Here is a 14,602-nt window from a genome sequence, read left to right as displayed (position 1 = left end):
GCAGTTGCTCGGATTCGGGCCAAATTAAATCATAATAAAAGAGTAGGTGTTGACTTTGTTGACAGACATAAGTATACTTCAGATTCTGAAAGCTAAAAGCAAGGACTAGGTTGTTAAAAAGAGCTTCTAAAAGGAGCCTTCAAAATACTTATCTTTCTTAGAATCTCTAAGACTGTACTTTGTGTGTAACATTGCCTTTGGGAGTTCCGACATTGGAACTCTCCAAGGAATAAAGACAGAAAATCAGTTTGGATTTAAATTGAGTAGCTTCAAATAAGTAAAAAGACATGGGTAATTATAATTGAACAGTGATGGACCAGTAAATAAGATGGGCCATTTAATTGTAGGAGTGGTAGAGAAAGTTGAGATCATAGTAAGTAGATGAAATTGATCGCTTCATTTTAATAAAATTTTTGCTTTCTTTTGAAATTAATGGCATTAAAATTGAGGTATATAACAAGCATGCAAAGATGATTATCAAATTTGGTTGATTTGGTTATGAAAATTCAATTAATCATTTCCGTAATTTCTCTTTTGTCTGCTTATTGAATTACTCTTTCCCATTCTCATTAAGTCTCTTTTTTATTTTTGTTTTCTCTAGTGGCCTAAAGCAATCTGAAGCAGAATCCTGCTTTATTAACATTGCCCGAACGCTAGAATTCTATGGAGTGGAATTGCACAGTGGTAGAGTATGTTTGTTTTTGTTATTTTTTGGTTGGGAAATTTTACTATGGTTTTAATTTTTTTTTTTAACATGAAGATGTCCTTGGTTGATAAAAACTATTTCCTCTCTAAAGTAGATGGGTCGGTCGATCATTATGAGTTCCAATATAGAGTTCTTTTCTTTTATTTCAAAAGGCTAATATAGAAATTGTTTTCTATTGATTATTCTGTAATGTTCTTATTCTTTGAAGGATTTTTTTACTAGAAGTAAATAGTTTTTATAAAGTCATATCTGCAATTTTCTTTCTTTTTTAAAAAATCTAAATATTTATGTATTTTTAGTTTTCAACGTTTGCTTTTGTACGATTTTGAGTTCTAAATCCCCTCCCTCCCAACCCCTCCTCCCCAAGATGGCATGCAGTCTGATATGGGCTATACCTGTATGATCATATTAAATATATTTCTACATTAGTCATGTTGTGAAAGAAGAATCAGAACAAAAGGGGAAAACCATGAGAAAGAAAAAACAAAAAACAAAAAAAGAAAGAGAAAATAGTATGCCTCAATCCGCATTCAGACTCCATAGTTCTTTCTCTAGATGTGGATAGCGTTTTCCATCAGGAGTCTTTTGGAATTTTCTTAGATCATTGCATTGCTAAGAAGAGCTAAGTCTATCAAAGTCATTGCACAGTGTTGCTGTTACCCATGTACAGTGTTCTCTGGGTTCTGCTTGCTTCACTCAGCATCAGTTCATTCAAGTCTTTCCAGGTTTTTGGGAAATCTTCCTACTCACCATTGTTATGGAACAATAGTATTCCATTACATTCATATACCACAATGATTCAACCATTCCCCAATTGATGGGCATCTCCTCAACTTCCACTTCTTTGCTACCACAAAAAGAGCAGCCATAAATAGTTTTGTACATGTGGGTCCTTTTCCCTTTTTTATGATCACTTTGGAATACAGACCCAGTAGTGGTGTTGCTGGATCAAAGGGTATGCACAATTTCATAGCCCTTTGGGCATAGTTCCAAATTGTTCTCCAGAATGGTTAGATCAGTTCACAACTCCACCAACAATCATTAGTGTTCCAATTTTCCCATGTCTTCTCCAACATTTAGCATTTTCTTGTTTTGTCATGTTAGAGCCAATCTGATAGGTGTGATGTGGTTCCTCAGAGTCGTTGTTTTAATTTGCATTTCTCTAATCAGTAGTGATTTAGAGAATTTTTTAATACAGCTATAGATAGCTTTAATTTCATCATCTGAAAACTGCCTGTTCCTATCCTTTGACCATTTATCGATTGGAGAGTGACTTGTATTCTTATGGATTTGACTGTGTTCTTTCTGTCTCTCTCTCTCTCTCTCTCTCTCTCTCTCTCTCTCTCTGTATATGTGTGTGTGTGTGTGTGTGTGTGTGTATTATATATATGTATATACACACACACACACACACACATATATATATATACATATGTATACACACACACACACACACACACACACACATATAATTTCAAATATGGCCTTTATCAGAGATCTGGCTGTAAAAATTATTTCCCAGCTTTCTGCTTCCCTTCTAAATCTTGGTTGCATTGGATTTGTTTGTGCAAAACCTTTTTAATTTAATGTAATCAAAATTATCCGTTTTGCATTTCATAATGTTTTCTATCTCTTGTTTGGTCATAACTTCTTACCTTCTCCATAGGTCTGACAGGTAAACTGTTCCTTGCTCTCCTCATTTGCTTATAGTTTCATCCTTTTTAATAGAAATTGGTGCTGTATTTTGTCAAAAGCTTTTTCTGCATCTGTTGAGATAACCATATGATTTCTGTTAATTTTGTTATTGATATGGTCAATTATGCTGATAGTTTTCCTAATACTGAACTAGCCCTGAATTCCTGCTATAAATCCCACTGAGCATAGTATATTATTGTCATGATATATTGCTGTAAACTCTTGGCTGATATTTCGTTTAAAATTTTAAAAATGCGTCTATATTCATTAGGGAAGTTGGTCTATGATTTTCTTTCTCTATGTTGGCTCTTTCTGGGTTAGGTATCAGCATCACTTTTATCATAAAAAGTATTTGATAGGACTCCTTCTTCGCTTGTTTTTCCAAATAGTTTACATAGTATTGGAATTAATTGTTCTTTCAGTGTTTGATAGAATTCACTTATAAATCCATCTGTCCCTGGAGATTTTTTCTTAGGGAGTTCATTGATGGCTTGTTCAGTTTCTTTTTCTGAAATGCAGTTATTTAAGTGTCTTATTTCCTCTGTTAATCTGGACAATTAATACTTTTGTAAATGTCCATCCATTTCATTTAGATTGTGAGATTTATTGACATACAGTTGGGCAAAATAGCTCTTAACCATTGTTTTAATTTCCTCTTCATTGGTGGTAAATTCACCCTTTCCATTTTTGACACTGGTGATTTGTTTTTCTTCTTTTTTTAAATCAAATTAACCAAAGGTTTGTCTATTTTATTGGTTTGGTTTTTTTTATAAAACTAGCTCTTAGTTTTATTTGTTTCAATATTATTAATCTCTCCTTTAATTTTCAGAATTTCTAATTTGATATTTAGTTGCATGCCCAATTCTTTGATATCTTCTTTCTCTATTTTATTCATGTAAACATTTAGAGATATAAAATTTCCCCTAAGAACCTCTTTGTCTACATCCCGTAATTTTGGTATATTGTTTCATTATTGTCATTCTCTTGGGTGAAGTTATTGATTGTTTCTGTGATTTGTTGTTTGACCCACTCATTCTTTAGGATTAGATTATTTAGTTTCCAATTAATTTTTAGTCCATCTTTCCATGGCCCTTTATTACATGTAATTTTTATTGCATCATGATCTGAAAAGGATGCATTTAATATTTCTGTCTTTCTTCATTGGATTGTGAGGTTTTTATGCCCTAGTACATAGTCCATTTTTGTGTAGGTGCTATATACTGCTGAGAAAAAGGTATATTCCTTTCTATCCCCATTCAGTTTTCTCCAGAGATCTACCATATCTAACCTTTCTAAAAGTCTGTTCACCTCCTTAACTTCTTTTTTGTTTATGTTGGTTGTTAGATTTATCAGTTCAGAGAGGAGGAGGTTGAGATCCCTGACTAGTATAGTTTGCTGTCTATTTCTTCCTGTAACTCACTTAACTTCTCCTCTAAGAATTTGGATGCTATACCACTTGGTGCATATATGTTTAGTAATAATATTAATTCATTGTCTGTGGTACCTTTTAGCAAGATGTCGTTTTCCTTCCTTATCTCTTTTAATTAGATCAAATTTTTGCTTTTACTTTGTCTGAGATCAGGATTGCAACACCTGCTTTTTTTTTTTCCAGCCAAAGCATAATATATTCTGCTGCAGCCTTCTACCTTTACTCTGTGTGTATCTCTCTGCTTCAATTGTGTTTCTTGTAAACAACATGTTGTAGGATTCTGGTTTTTAATCCGCTCTGTTAACTGCTTCTGTTTTATAGAAGAGTTCATCCCATTCACATTCACAGTTGTGATTACTAATTGTGTCTTTCTCTACATCCTGTTTTCCTCCCATTTATACTTTTCTCTCTCCTTTCATGTTTTCCCTCTTCATTTGTCTTTTGCTTCTGACCACTACCACCCTTAATCTCCCCTCCCTTCTATCAGCCACCTTCTTTTTTCTTTCTCCTTTCCCCTACTACTCCTTATCTCTCTTTTCCCTGTCTTCTATCTACTCCTTCTCTTTTCTTTCCCCTTTGCTCTCCTACTTCCTGTAGAGTATGATAGGTTTCTATAACCAACTGAATATGTGTTATACTCTTTGAGCCAAATCTGATGAGAATAAGGTTCAAACAATGTTTGCTCCCCTCCCTTCTTTCTCTTTACTGTAATAGGTCTGTGCCTCTTCCTGTGATGTAAGTTACCCTATTCTGTCTCCCCCTTTGCTTTTCTCCCAGTTTAATCCTTTTTTAACCCCTTAATTAATTATTTTTATCACCACATCAAATTCAACTTATTCCCATGCCCTCTGTCTATGTATATCCCTTCTAAATGTCGTAATAAAGATACAGTTCTCAAGAATTACAAGTATCATCTTCCCATGTAGAGATATAAACAGTTTAACCTTATTGAATAACATCTTTTTTTCTTTCCTGTTTACCTTTTTCTGCTTCTCTTGAGTCTTGTATTTGAAAGATCAAATTTTCTGTTCAGTTTTAGTTTTTTTGTTTTTAAATCAAGAATGATTGAAAATCCCCTGTATCATTGAACGTCCGTCTTTTCCCCTGAAAGATTATACGCAGTTTTGCTAGATAGTTAATTCTTGGTTATAATCCAGGCTTCTTTGCCTTCTGGAATATCATAAATTCAGGCCCTGTGATCCTTTAATGTAGAAGCTGCTAAGTCCTGCATAATCCTGACTGTGGTTCCATGATATTTAAATAGTTTCTTTCTGTTTGCTTGCAGTGTTTTCTCCTTGACCTGATAATTATGGAATTTGGCTACAATATTCCTTGGTAATTTCCCTTTGGGGTCTCTTTGAGGAGGTGATTCTTTCAGTGACTATTTTAACCTCTGATTCTAGGACCTCAGGGCAGTTTTCCTTGATAATTTCTTGAAAGATGCTGTCCAGGCTCCTTTTTCGTATCATGGCTTTTTGTTGTTGTTTAATTTTTTTAATTTTTATTTAATTTTATTTTTTTTGGATCATGGCTTTCAGACCCATAATTCTTAAATTATCTCTCCTGGATCTATTTTCCAGGTCAGTTGTTTTTCTAATGATGTATTTTACATTTTCTTGTATTTTTTCATCCTTTTGATTTTGTTGGACTAATTCTTGATGTCTCACAGAATCATTAGCTTCCACTTGTCCAGTTCTAGTTTTTAACGAATTGTTTTCTTCAGTTAGCTTTTGTACCTCTTTTTCCACTTGGCCAATTGTATTTTTTTAAAGAATTGTGTTCTACATTCAATATTTATCCTTCCTTTTCCAAGCTGTTGACTCTGTGTTGTATGTCTCATATTTCTTTTCCCAGTTTTTTCTTCTGCCTCTTTTATTTGACTTTTAAAATCCTTTTTGAGCTCTTCCGAGAAGGCTTTTTGGGCTTGACACCAGTTCATAGTGCCCTTTGAGATTTCAGATTTGAGTATATTGACAATGTTGTTGACTTCTGAGTTTGCGTTTTGATCTTCCCTGTCACCATAATAATTCTGTGGTCAGTGTTCTTTTTTTTGCTTTTTGCTCATCTCTTTGCCTATTTTGTGGCCTTTAAAGTCGAGTTCTTCTGCTGGAGTACAAGGAGCACTGTCCCAAGCTTCTTTTGCTGGGGTTCAGGGGCCTGGCCACTAGTTTTGTGCCCTGGGACACCTCAGTTGCCAGCTGCTGGAGGCTGTAGACATCTGGCAACTTCTCTGGTGCTGAGCTGGGATCCTAGTGGTGGTGTCTGGCACGTGCTGAGGCCAGGTGGGGTTTTTCTGTGTTTCTCCATGTCTGTGCTGTAGCATGGGGAGATCTGGCCCACCTGGGGCTGCCCTGAAGCATGGGGAGGTCCGCTGCTGGAGGATACCTGTGTGTCCAGAGCTTCACTGAAGCACAGGGGGGTTCGGCTGCTGGGGGATGCCTGCCTGCTTGGGGCTGCACCAGCACACGTGGTGTTTCTCCGAGCTGGAGTCTGCCAGTTCCCCTGGCTATGCTAAGGCATGTCGGGGGGGTCCTGGTTTGACATTTCTCTGCTCCACCTCTTTGGGGCTCAGGCTCTCCTGCTGATTTGTTGAGGTGGAGCCTGCCGCCAGCTTGCTGGATGCTTCTTGCCCTGGACTGCGCTCTACTTTTACCTGAGTGATACAAACCTTATTTGCCTATCCTCTAAGCTTCCTGGATCAAAAGACTGGCCCACCCTGTCTTTCTGCTGGCTTTGCTATTTCAGGGTCTGTTCTGGGGCGCTGTTTTATGGGTGTTTGGGGATGAGAATGGGAGAGGGGCAGCGATCTACTGCTTACTCTAACATCTTGGCTCCCGGAAGTCCTCTGTAATTTTCTGTCAGGCAACTCCATGATCCAACAGGTCCTAATTTTAAAAATTTCGGTCCCTGCCGGTAAATCAAACAGTAAATTTTTCACACTGATGGTGTGATTGTGTCAGTCGACAAATTAACATTTATTATTAATTGAGTATCTCTTTGTTCACATTCCTTGGGCCATCTCTTCTCTTCACTTGGCCTAATGGAAGAAGTTTTTGTGTTTTATTCCTTAAATATGGTTTGATTTCATTTGCAGGAGGCATATGAGGAGTACTTTTAGAATCTTAAAAGGTACATTCTTGTTTTCATGTTTATTCATAGGTTCTTCTCAAACCTTCAAGGTCATTTTTCACTTTTTGGAATTATGTTACCTGCTGGCTCTTCCAGAACATCTTTTGTAGTCTCAGCATTGGAATGGGATTCCAAGTTACCTTTTTCCTTGAAGTTGACAACTTTCTTTGTTTTGGTTCTTTGGACTTCTGCCTTCGAAATGCCCATTGCGTTCAAAGATAATAGATTCCAATCAGGAAGCAGATAATGAAAGAAAATTGTACCCTGATACATCTAAAAGTATCACAATGTACAATGAGCCATTGTTCATGATGTTGGAACAATGCATTATGGAAACTACTGTTTCTATTTCTATTCTTTCTGAAAAAGGGCCTTGTACCAGGTGATCTTAGATGTACCAAATGTATCTTCTTAATAACTTTTTCTGTTGCTCTCCCTAGAAAGTAATTTAGAGATGATAATACCGTAACAGCTTTCGGGCTGAAGCCCAGTGAGTAGATAACAACTTTTTATAAAAGGGGCATAGCTTCAGATGTTTCTGCAAAGATAATACTGACATGTACTACCTTTGAACTGCCCCCTTCTTCTTAATTCACAAAGAGCAGCACAGTACCTTCTGAGCATCTTTGCAGTGATAGCAAATAGGACTATTTTTTTCTTTTGATTTCAACATATGTGCTTTCTTTTTCAAATACTTCCTCCACTCTCTATTTTTCAAATTAATTTTTTTATTTTTAGTTCTATATTCTCTCCCTCCCCATCTCTGCTCTCCCACTCTACTGCCAGTTGAGAAAGTAAGAAAAGCAAACCCCTCTTTCAAAGATTTATAGTCAAGCAAAACAAATTCTGGTGTTAATCATATCCAAAAAAGAACTTGGTCTTAATCTGTACTTTTGAGTCCATCACCTTTCTATCAGGAGATGGATATCATGTTCCATCTTGAGTCCTCTGCAATTCTGGCTGGTCACTGTGTTGAGCAGCGTTCCTCAGTCTTTCAGAGTCTTTGTAGTATTGCTGTGACTGTATACGTTTTTCTCATGGTCCCGCTCACTTAACTCTGCTTTGGTTCATACAAGTCCTCCCATGTTTCTCTGAAAGACAAATTGAACTGTTAACATCATGTAAAAAAGATTATTTCCAAGTGTTTTGTTAAGAACCTGAATGTATTTCAGAGACCAGAGTCTTATGAAACAGGAACTTTTGGCTTAGGCATGTCTCCTTATGTTTCAGAAATTATCTGTTCTTGGTGATAAATTATTTTCTGAGGATTTTAGCTAGTAGTATATTTGGTCTTCAAATATGCCAAATTAAAAATATTTAACATTTATGGTTTGAGTTCTGTCTTGAGCAATTAAAAAACCCACTTTCAAGTGCTGGTGTTTATTTTATGTCTGCCCCCTGTAGCCGCCTTGCATATGTCCTCTCTCTATTCCCTATAGCCACCATTGAGATACTATAAATACAGGTCTTCCTCCTCCACTCTTTCCCCTCTCCAATCCATTTTTTGAACTACTGCCAGACTTATTTTCCATATTTATAGATTTAGTGCCACTTAGAAATCTTCATCTTCTCACTCTCACTTAGCCTAAGTATCTATTCAGTTGTCAGAGCTTATCATTTTTCAAATCCCCATCTCTCCATTCCAGTAGTTTCCACTCTGGTTCAGGCCCTCACCATCCAATTACCTGGGCTTCTGCTCTAGCCTCCTGATAGGTCTCAATTCGCTTCTCTCTGTAGTCTGTCCTTCACACAGTCATCAAAGCAGTTTTTCTGAAGCTCAGGTCTGACTGTATTATTATAATCCTACTCAATAAACTGCAGTGTCTCCCTGTTACTTCTAGGATTAAATATTAACTTAAAATTAATAACTAAATGTCAATTTTTCTGTTTGGCATTTGAAGCTCTTCACAGCATGGCCCCAGCCTACCATAGACATTATTCACACATAGTATGATCCACCCAAACTGGCTGCCTTCTTTTCTCATAGCACTCCACCTTCATTATATGTGACTTTGGCCTAGCCACCTCAAGCCTGAAGCACACTCCCTTCTTATCCTCCCCTCCACCTTTTTGAATCCCTAGTTTTCTTGCAAGTTTTAGCTCAAGCATTCCATTTTAGGTGAAGCCCTTTCTCATCTACCTAGCTGCTAGACATTGCCCCTTAAAATTTTCTTGTATCTGTTTTGCACATGTTTGCTGTGTACCTCTGTATGTACACAGTGTCTCTTGGTGAGATTGTGAACACTGCAGTTAACAGGGCCTCTCTATCCCTTTGGTCTTTGTAACAGCCATACCTAGCCCAGTGCTTGGTCCATAGTAGGTGTTCATAAGATAAATGAATGCTTGTTTGTTGACTTAAGTGGCTTCCCTGTTGCCTGCCAAGGCAGTTTCGTCTCCTTTGCTTGATTTGCAGGTTCAAGGTCGTCCTCAACCTCATGCCATCCTTTCTTTCAGCGCCGTCTCCTGTTCTCCTATCCCGGTCACTGCTTGCTCCAGCTAAAACATGGCTGCCTCTTCCTCTGAAGATTCCCTGTATTTTCCATGCCTTTTCCAACATTCTGCCATATGGTTGACATTTTCCTCCTCCTCCTTTCTTTGATTCCAATCTGCCTTTCAAAGCCCAGTTCAAATGCCACTTCTTCCATGAAGTCTTTCCCAATTCCTGGTCAGTAATGACCTTCTCCCTCCAGCCTTGTTTAGCACTTTGTTCCAGGACAGCTGGGCTTGCATAATGCACAGAGTACCCAGGCCTGGAGTAAAGAGCTGAGTTCAAATACAGCCTCAGATAGTAGTTGTTAGGCAAGTCCCTTCACCTGGCTGCCTCGGTTTCCTCATCTGTGAAATGGGTATAATTGTCATCTCTGTCTCCCAGGATTGTTGTAAAGCTCAAATGAAATAACAGTGGTAAAGCACTTAGCTCGGTGCCTGGCATATAATCAGCTATATACAAGCTATATAAACGTTAGCTATTATTATCACCGTTATTATTCTCTGTTTTGTTATTTTCTTTTTAACTGATGTATTATTAATATTCTGTATTGTAGTTATCTGTGTATATGTCTTCCCTTCCCAGCTCTTAGGCTAATTACACCACGAGAGCAAGGACCACGTCTTATCTTTGTAGCACGATGGTACAGTGGAAGGAGAACTACACTTAGGATCCTACACTTAGGAGTTTGAGTCTTGGCTTAGCCATTTAGTGGCTATGTAACTCTGGGCAAATTATCTCTTTTCTTCTGGGTTACTGGTTTCTCATCTGTTAAAATGAAAGTGTTGGACCAGTTAAAAGTCTGAACTATGTGGCCAGGCACAGTGCTGAGTATTGGGGATACCAAAAAAAAAAAAGGCTAACAACAGTCTCTGTGCCCCTCAAGGAGCTCACAGTCCAGTGGGGGAGGTACTAGGTAAACAATTAGGTGCTGACAAGATAAACAGGGTCTGTTAGGGATGATCTCAGAGGGAAAGCATTGGTATGAAAGGGCATAAGGAAAAGGCTTCCTGCAGAAGATGGGATTTTAATTGAATCTTGAAGGAAGGCAGGAGCCAGAGACGGGGAAGGAGAGCGTTCCAGTCATACGGAAACAGCCAGTGAAAAGGCACAGATGGAGAGTCTTGTGCAGCGAGCAGCCAGGAGGCCGGTGTCACTGGTTCCTAGGGAATCTAGAAAGGAGTAAGGTTGAAGAACACTAGAAAGGTGGGAAGGGGATGGTGGCAAAAGGCTTTAAAGATCAGCCAGAGGAAGGGTTTGTATCTTTTCCAGTGCCTGCCACCGTAATCACTTAGTAAGTTTTTTGTTGAGTAAAATGTGAGTGTATAAATCACATAAAAGCATGAGTTTCTGTCCTTGCCAATGTCCAGCATTCATCCCAGATATAACTCCTTACTGAGAAGTAGTGGAGGTCTTGAACTACTTTTAGGGGTTAAATGGAACCTCCCTGTAAAGTTAGGAGGAGGAGGAAGTCTCAATGACAGCAAGCAAATGGCCTCAGTGAAAACTAGATCAACTTGCTAACTCCTTCATTAATGAAATGTTACATACCCCCTGACCTGACAGCACCCACCTTATATTTTATAGTCAAATATAATAGGTATGAATAAAGGAGTCTGAAGTTAGGTTTAGAAATAACACATTATGATACTTAAGAAAACAATGGTTTCTAATCACTGGAAGCCGTATTGGAAAGAAGTATATACATACACACACACACACACACACACACACACACACACACATCTGTGTGTGTGTGTGTGTGCGTATTATATCTATGCATTTGATTTCTACATTACATAAATTATAAATGTAAATATATAAATTATACCCATTCAGTTGTTTTCAGTCATGCTCGACTCTTCATGACCCCTCCATTTGGGGTTTTCTTGGCAAAGATACTGGAGTGGTTTGCCGTTTCCTTCTATAGCTCCTTTTGTAGATGAGGAAACAGAGGCAAATAGAGTTAAGTGACTTGCCTGGGGTCACACAGCTAGTAAGTATCTGAGGCTAGATTTGAATTTGGGAAGATGAGTCTGCCTGACTCCAGGCCTACCACTCTATTTGCTGTGCCACCTAGTTGTCCCCAAATTATATATAGATATATAAGTAATTATATATTAAATAAATATATAGTAAAGGGGATTAGAGTAGACAATTTACAAAGTCCCTTCCAAATCTTAAATTATATAATTCTAAGACTTAAGATATTAAAACAATGGTTAAAATTTAAATATTGCAGACACTGCATTTAAAAGCACTAAAGGGGAAGGGGGCAGCATGCTATTTTTTTCTGCTACCCAAAGAAAACAAAAACCTTAATATTTCCTCCAAGACATCTTCTAGGGATTAGAAACCACTGCCTGATTTTTTTTTCTGTTCTTAATTGGCAACCACATGAAATTATACCAAGAAAGAGGTTCATTTGAATTAAATATTTTTCTAATTAAGGAAATGCAGATACTGCTATGAGGGTTAAGGGTCTATTTAATAATTTTTGTGAAGTAGTTTAATAATTAGCTGCCTTGAGAGAATATACATTTTGACTAAAGAAGAATTAGGTGAATTTGGTACACATGACACTGTTAGAGATGGGGACAGGCTGGTTAAGATAACTCTCCTGACTGAAAGTGATAGAAGAAAGACACAGAATGAGATGCATATTTCTGTACATGATCATTATTTGAAATTTGTTTCTCTGACAAGGCATATTTGTTCCAAAGATTTTGTTTTTCTTTTTTAACTTTCCCCCTCCTTTGGAGGAGCAGGAGAGGAAAAAATAAATGTAAGTTGAAGAGAAAAGAAAAAACCTGGGGAGGAGGGAACAAAACAAAAATCTTTAAAAAATAGGCAGCTATGGTATCTTAGTTTCTTGTTGTCTCTGGTAGCAGGGTGCTTTCAGATGGGTGGGACTGCAGTTTTGCTGATGCGATTGTAGGTGAAGCAGAAGGACAGGTTTTACAGTCATTTACAGGCAGAAAGAGTTCTTAGGGAAAGGTTTAAGCATTTAAATAATGCCTGTTGTGTTAAGCACTTTTTACAAACATTGTCTCATTTTATCTTAGTTTCTGGAGAGCAGTTCCACTGTTTCAACAGATTCAGTACTTTAGATGGCTCTTGGTTGTGGACCAGTACTGAATGTCTATGTACCTACTGCAGAACCCTATCTCTTCAGATCCCAAGTTAGAAGTGCCTCTTTGCTCAGTGAAGTGAGGAAGCGGCTTGGCCCTGGATTCTGAGCACAAATACATTTCAGCCTATTGGCATCTTGGGAGCTCAGGATCAGTCCATTATGAGTCATATGCATCAATTTCATTTCCAGAAGCTCCGGTATCCAGACATTTCAGGGCCTGTGTAGCAGTTTCCTTTTCTAAGTGATGGATTAACAGCAGTGACTACTGATAAGAAGCAGAGAGCTTGGAGACAAGGCTCATACTGGCATCCCAACAGTCTGTCCATAGTACATGTGTAAGTCAGCATAGGGTTCATTGTTTGATTGACATATCTATATAGGCTTGGTGTTCTGCAGGGGTCTATGGTTGTGGGATCTCTTGATCTTCAAGTTGCAATTAATTGACTTCAGCAGAACGAATTATACCTCACCTGAGGTTAGCTTACTCTGGAAGTTGAAATTTAAGTTCCTCCTGGAATAATTTTACGACTATCTGGTTCCAGTCTAAGATTTGAGCCAAGACCCTGAACCCAATGGCGTATCTCAACATTAAACCCTAGCCCTGTGGCAGTTTCTGAATCTTCCAGCTGGACACCTTTTGCCTCGGGGCAAAAGAGTCCTTTGTGCTCAAGTTCCTGAGGAAATCCTGTTAGTCTTTCAAAAAGGCCATGTAGCCCAAATGCCAAACGTACATTCACCTAAAAGACTATTTTTATGGAGAACTTGAATAAGTCAGTTTCTCCCATGGAAGTCAGAAGGAGTGGTACAAAGACACTCTCAAGATCTCTCTGAAGAACTTTAGTATCAGTTGTGAGACAAGGGAGACATTGGCACAGGGCCGCCTAGTATGGCATGCCCACGTCAAAGAAGGCACTGTGCTCTATGAGCAAAAGCAGAATCACAGTAGCGTAAAGGAAACATGAGATGTGCAGATCTAGAAACTTCTCCATTCCAAATGTTCAAATGGACTGTTTATGCCTGACCTGCGGTAGAGGCTTCAGAGCTCATGTTGGACTAATCAGCCACATTAGAATGCACTGTTGCTTGACGCCAGTACCGTGATGTCATTGGTCCTCTTTGAATAAGAAGAATAAATAACAACAATGGTCTCCAATAAACACAGTGCACTCTGGGTGGTTTAACTTTTCTGCAACACATGTGCCCGTTTTAACGGAAAGTCCTTGGGTCTTTTATCTATGTACCAATTCTAAACCAGAAAGCTTGGTAATAATTTTTATTGGAGTCTACTGAAAACCTTCAGAATATTTCCTGTAGTGAAGTGGAGGACTGGGCCCTCTGGTGGTCTTTTAGTGAATAGGGGTGATGTTCTGAAATCAAGAAGAGCTGAATTTGAGCACCATCTCAGATACTTTTACTAGCTGTGTAATCCTAGGTAAATCACCTGACCTCTGAACTTCATTGTCTTCATCTATAAAGGATAAAGATAATAATAGCTGCCCCCTCACAGGATGGTATGAGAATCAGATACGATGATATTATGGAGAATGTTTTGTATGTCTTAAAGCACTATATAAAGGTGAGCTATTATTAGTTCAAAGCTCTGTTTGCTGCCTACGATTTTCCCCAGCTACCAGCTTTTGTAGGACACTGCTTTCTTCCAGATTGTCCATGATTGTTCCTACAGGGTGATACTCTTTATTGTTTACTGGTTGAGCTGAATTGAGCTTGACCCCCTTCTGCCTAAATGGATTGGGGAGAGCTATGTTCAGGCTTAATCAGCTTAATGATGCCTGGGGAGGGCTCTGTAAGTGGGAGGTCAGTGGTCTGAGTCAAGATAATTTAAGCAGAAAGAGAATAGCTTAGTTGGATTATTACTGAGAGGCCAAGGAGCAGAGCAGTAAAAAAAAAAAAAAGATAGCCATGTTTGAGTAGTAGATTGAATCTGAGGAGTTCAGAAGACGAAGACTGAGACCAAAGGCTTAATACCTACCAAAGTCTTCAGAGCCTGGATCAGCAGCTTGG

At 38.2% G+C, this 14,602-nt stretch overlaps 1 protein-coding gene across 5 annotated transcripts in view; it reads left to right on the top strand.

The window, feature by feature from the left end:
- The window catches only part of PTPN3 (protein tyrosine phosphatase non-receptor type 3), a 288,986-nt gene that overhangs the window by 181,077 nt on the left and 93,307 nt on the right, over positions 1 to 14,602 (top strand). For all 5 annotated transcript variants that reach the window (XM_021004563.2, XM_021004569.2, XM_021004570.2 and 2 more), the window contains exon 9: positions 602 to 689. In XM_021004563.2, the coding sequence (XP_020860222.1) occupies positions 602 to 689 (88 nt within the window). The remainder of the gene's footprint in view (positions 1 to 601; positions 690 to 14,602) is intronic.

The sequence above is a fragment of the Phascolarctos cinereus genome, unplaced genomic scaffold, assembly GCF_003287225.1.
Source record: "Phascolarctos cinereus isolate Bilbo 61053 unplaced genomic scaffold, phaCin_HiC Scaffold_4;HRSCAF=312, whole genome shotgun sequence".
Taxonomy (NCBI): Eukaryota; Metazoa; Chordata; class Mammalia; order Diprotodontia; family Phascolarctidae; genus Phascolarctos; species Phascolarctos cinereus.
The sequence above is the reverse complement of the archived record's forward strand: the minus strand, read 5'-3'. Positions and strand labels throughout refer to the sequence as shown.